The sequence below is a fragment of the Castanea sativa genome, chromosome 6 (assembly GCF_040712315.1).
Source record: "Castanea sativa cultivar Marrone di Chiusa Pesio chromosome 6, ASM4071231v1".
NCBI classification, from domain to species: Eukaryota; Viridiplantae; Streptophyta; class Magnoliopsida; order Fagales; family Fagaceae; genus Castanea; species Castanea sativa.
This window is the reverse complement of record NC_134018.1, coordinates 43,829,290-43,832,590: the sequence shown is the minus strand read 5'-3', so window position 1 is coordinate 43,832,590 and position 3,301 is coordinate 43,829,290. Positions and strand designations below refer to the sequence as shown.

Sequence of the window (3,301 nt, the reverse complement as noted above, 5' to 3'; positions counted from 1 at the left end):
TGGACACCAGAATTCCCGATATTTCCTTCGGATTCTAGGCGACAACAATAATGGCATGACACAAAGTAATCAACCAGCCAGGTTGACCACGAGCTCAACACGCGCCCATATATAACTCTCAATCTCATCCGTCCACTTGTAACGCCATCCAATGGCCCACATCAATCTTTCCCTTCCCTTATAAACCTCACTCTTCCCCACTACATACCTATCTATCTTCACCTCTTCACCACAAACTCAACACTCACAAACACTTCCATTTCATTTCCTTTCCTCTGTTTCACTCTGTATCACTCTGTTTTTTTTTTTTTTCTGTGTCTCTCTTCGAAATCATGCTTCTCAAGACTGTTCCATCGTGTTCTCTCTTGAACCCACATGTGGAAACTCTGTCTCCTCTGTCACAATCATCTTCGTTTTCCTTTTCTCCTCTGAACTCTTCGGCTGCTCTGGCTTCTTCGAGCCTGCGTTTCTCTCCAGCCAAAAGAGACACCAACGCTGTGGTGTGTGCTACAAAGGGTGGTGCGAATAGCAAGCCTCTGATCGGTGTGGTGTTTGAGCCCTTTGAAGAGGTTAAGAAAGAGCTCGATCTTGTTCCCACTGTTCCACAACTCTCTCTCGCTCGCCAGAAATTTGTGGATGAATGTGAGGCCGCGATTAACGAACAGATCAAGTGGGTCTTTTTTATTTTTTTCGAAATTGTTTCTTACTGTTCAGTCTGAAAGATTGTGACTTTATGGTTATTTTCTGTGTTGGGTTTTGGATTTCAATTCGTTTCTTGTTGTCAAAATGACAGCGTGGAATACAATGTTTCGTATGTCTACCATGCCATGTATGCCTACTTTGATAGGGACAACGTTGCGCTGAAGGGTATTGCCAAGTAAGCTTGTAAAATTAAGTCAATTCAATTTTCATTTTTTATCACATTATCTGTTGCAAATTTGTGTATAATTTATGGCTCATGTGTTTTTTGTAAACAGGTTTTTCAAGGAATCCAGTGAAGAAGAAAGGGATCATGCTGAGAAATTCATGGAATATCAGGTTTTTGACTTATTGTTTTTAATACGTTGTGATTTTGTACTTATTTTTATTTATTTATTGGGTTAAATCTGACTTGTGGTTTTGTTTTGTTTGGGAAATCCTCAGAACAAACGGGGTGGAAGAGTGAGGCTGCAGTCTATAGTGATGCCTTTATCTGAATTTGATCATGCAGAGAAGGGAGATGCCTTATATGGTATAGTTTCATTGGCCTATCTTATATGTTTCATGTCAAACTGTGCTTTCAATTACACATTTTGATATATTGAGGTTAAAAAAAGAACTTTTGGCGTCCAATATGTGTACTGTAACGTTGGCCTTGAATAACTGGCCCTACATGTTTGATTTGTATGAGTTTGTCTATAATATCTGGTTTTTCATTGCTGCATCTCTTAAGAGTAAAGAACTTTTGGCGTCCAATATGTGTACTGTAACATTGGCCTTGAACAACTGGCCCTACTTGTTTGCTTTGTATGAGTTTGTCTATAATATCTGGTTTTTCATTGCTGCATCTCTTAAGAGTATATGCTTGTTAGAAAATTGAAATGGATGGAGTTTATATAAGTGACTACATTTACCATAAAGCTTCCATGAGTATGTAGCATAAATACATTTTGGTTGTGTTTGAATTTGATGATTTAAAAGCAAGGGATTTGAAGAAAAATAGCAAGTGTATATTGATTGATATAACTTTATTACAAGATGGTTTGAATTTTGAAAATTTTTGCACAAACAAAAGCGCTTGTGATGTATGAATTTCAAATTTTGAATCGACATGTTATCTTGATCATTTTAAATCTACCAATTATTTTATGAATTTCAAATTTTGAAATAATATCTTATCCTAGTCATTTCAAATCTATATATTAATAAAGCTCAAAAATTGTACTCATAAAGAATAATAAAAAATAAATAAAGATAAAATAATCTGTTTAATTTCATCAATGGAACATTCAGACTATATATTGAAATACAAGTCCTTCTCTTTAAATACCTCTATCCAAACAAACCATGGAATTTCTGAATCCAAACATTAGTCAGCACTAATGTTATCCTTTTTCTTGGTTCAGCTATGGAGCTTGCATTGTCTTTGGAGAAACTGACAAATGAGAAACTCTTCAACTTACACAGTGTAATGCATCTTTCCTTTGTTCTTGTTCTTTGCTTTGTTTGAGTAGTGCACTTCATTTGCTTTGTTTAACCCAAAGCAAGTGCAAAATTTTGATTAAAGCTCTTGACTTGATCAACAGGTGGCTGATCGGAACAAGGATGTGCATTTGGTAGATTTTGTTGAAAGCGAGTTTTTAACTGAGCAGGTAAATTTTTTTCTCTATTGAAATGTATTGCTTTAAAAATCACATGTCAAATAAGGAAGTAATGAAGAGTATCGTTTAGGATAGAATAAAATGATGAAACCTATGTGTGTCAACATTGATTAGTCTATTAAGGATCCATAGCTGATTCCAAAAAAGGTTTGGTTGTTTTCTATATTCGAAATTTATTCATACGAGTGTCAGCATGGAAGACACTATGGGAAATATATGGTACATAACTTTGATGTTGGCCTGATGGGGTTTCTTTCTAGGTGGAAGCCATCAAGAAGATCTCTGAATATGTTGCTCAGCTGAGAAGAGTGGGCAAAGGGCATGGTAGGAATCCTCAGTCTCTCACTTATTTCACTACATTTTCCTTTCACTATCTTATTATTCAGTTTAGTTCTGTCTTTTTTTGTCCTCTTAAGCTGTGGTTTGTTTTATCGGTTTTCAGGAACCTGGCACTTTGATCAGATGCTGCTTGACGAGGCTTGATGATAAATCATTTCATTACTTTATGTTTACTTTTTTCGTGAGGGTTTTATGCAGTCTTTCATGTTAGTAGTTCTTCATGTAAAGATGCTGTGAGGGCTCTGTGCAGTCTTTCATGTAGAAGTTTTTCATTTAGAGATGCTGTGGTTAAAATTTTGTGACAGGTTAAAAAAGGAAAAATGCATTTGGACTTATTTTAGTCTTCTTAATAAATAAAATGTTAAAGTTTATCAATGCCATCATATTATGCAAGTGTTCCTCTTTTTTCCAAGTTAGTTAGGGGGAGTTCATAATTCCATCTTAATGTGCTTATTTAGGGACTCATCTTTTCTTTTTCTTTTTTGGTGACAAATAAGTGCATTTAAATATATTTCCATTTGGATATATTCCATCTTAATGTGCTTATTTAGAGACTCATCTTTTCTTTTTCTTTTTTGGTGACAAATAAGTGCATTTAAATA

General features: G+C 35.1%; 1 protein-coding gene across 1 annotated transcript; it reads left to right on the top strand.

Annotated features, from left to right (window-relative positions):
- The first annotated feature begins 210 nt into the window (after positions 1 to 210).
- On the top strand, positions 211 to 3,079 carry LOC142641102 (ferritin-3, chloroplastic). Its single transcript, XM_075815487.1, has 8 exons — positions 211 to 670; positions 794 to 877; positions 978 to 1,038; positions 1,144 to 1,231; positions 2,106 to 2,167; positions 2,286 to 2,351; positions 2,621 to 2,684; positions 2,803 to 3,079. The coding sequence occupies exons 1-8, from the start codon at positions 333 to 335 to the stop codon at positions 2,841 to 2,843; spliced, it is 804 nt and encodes a 267-aa protein (XP_075671602.1). The 5' UTR covers positions 211 to 332; the 3' UTR covers positions 2,844 to 3,079.
- Positions 3,080 to 3,301: the final 222 nt, after the last annotated feature.

Excerpts from the sequence above, each read along its gene's own strand:
- LOC142641102 (XM_075815487.1), top strand. The coding sequence starts at position 333 with ATGCTTCTCAAGACTGTTCCATCGTGTTCTCTCTTGAACCCACATGTG. Across the intron at positions 1,039-1,143 it reads AGAAATTCATGGAATATCAG|AACAAACGGGGTGGAAGAGT; the intron begins GTTTTTGACTTA and ends GGAAATCCTCAG. Across the intron at positions 2,168-2,285 it reads AACTCTTCAACTTACACAGT|GTGGCTGATCGGAACAAGGA; the intron begins GTAATGCATCTT and ends CTTGATCAACAG.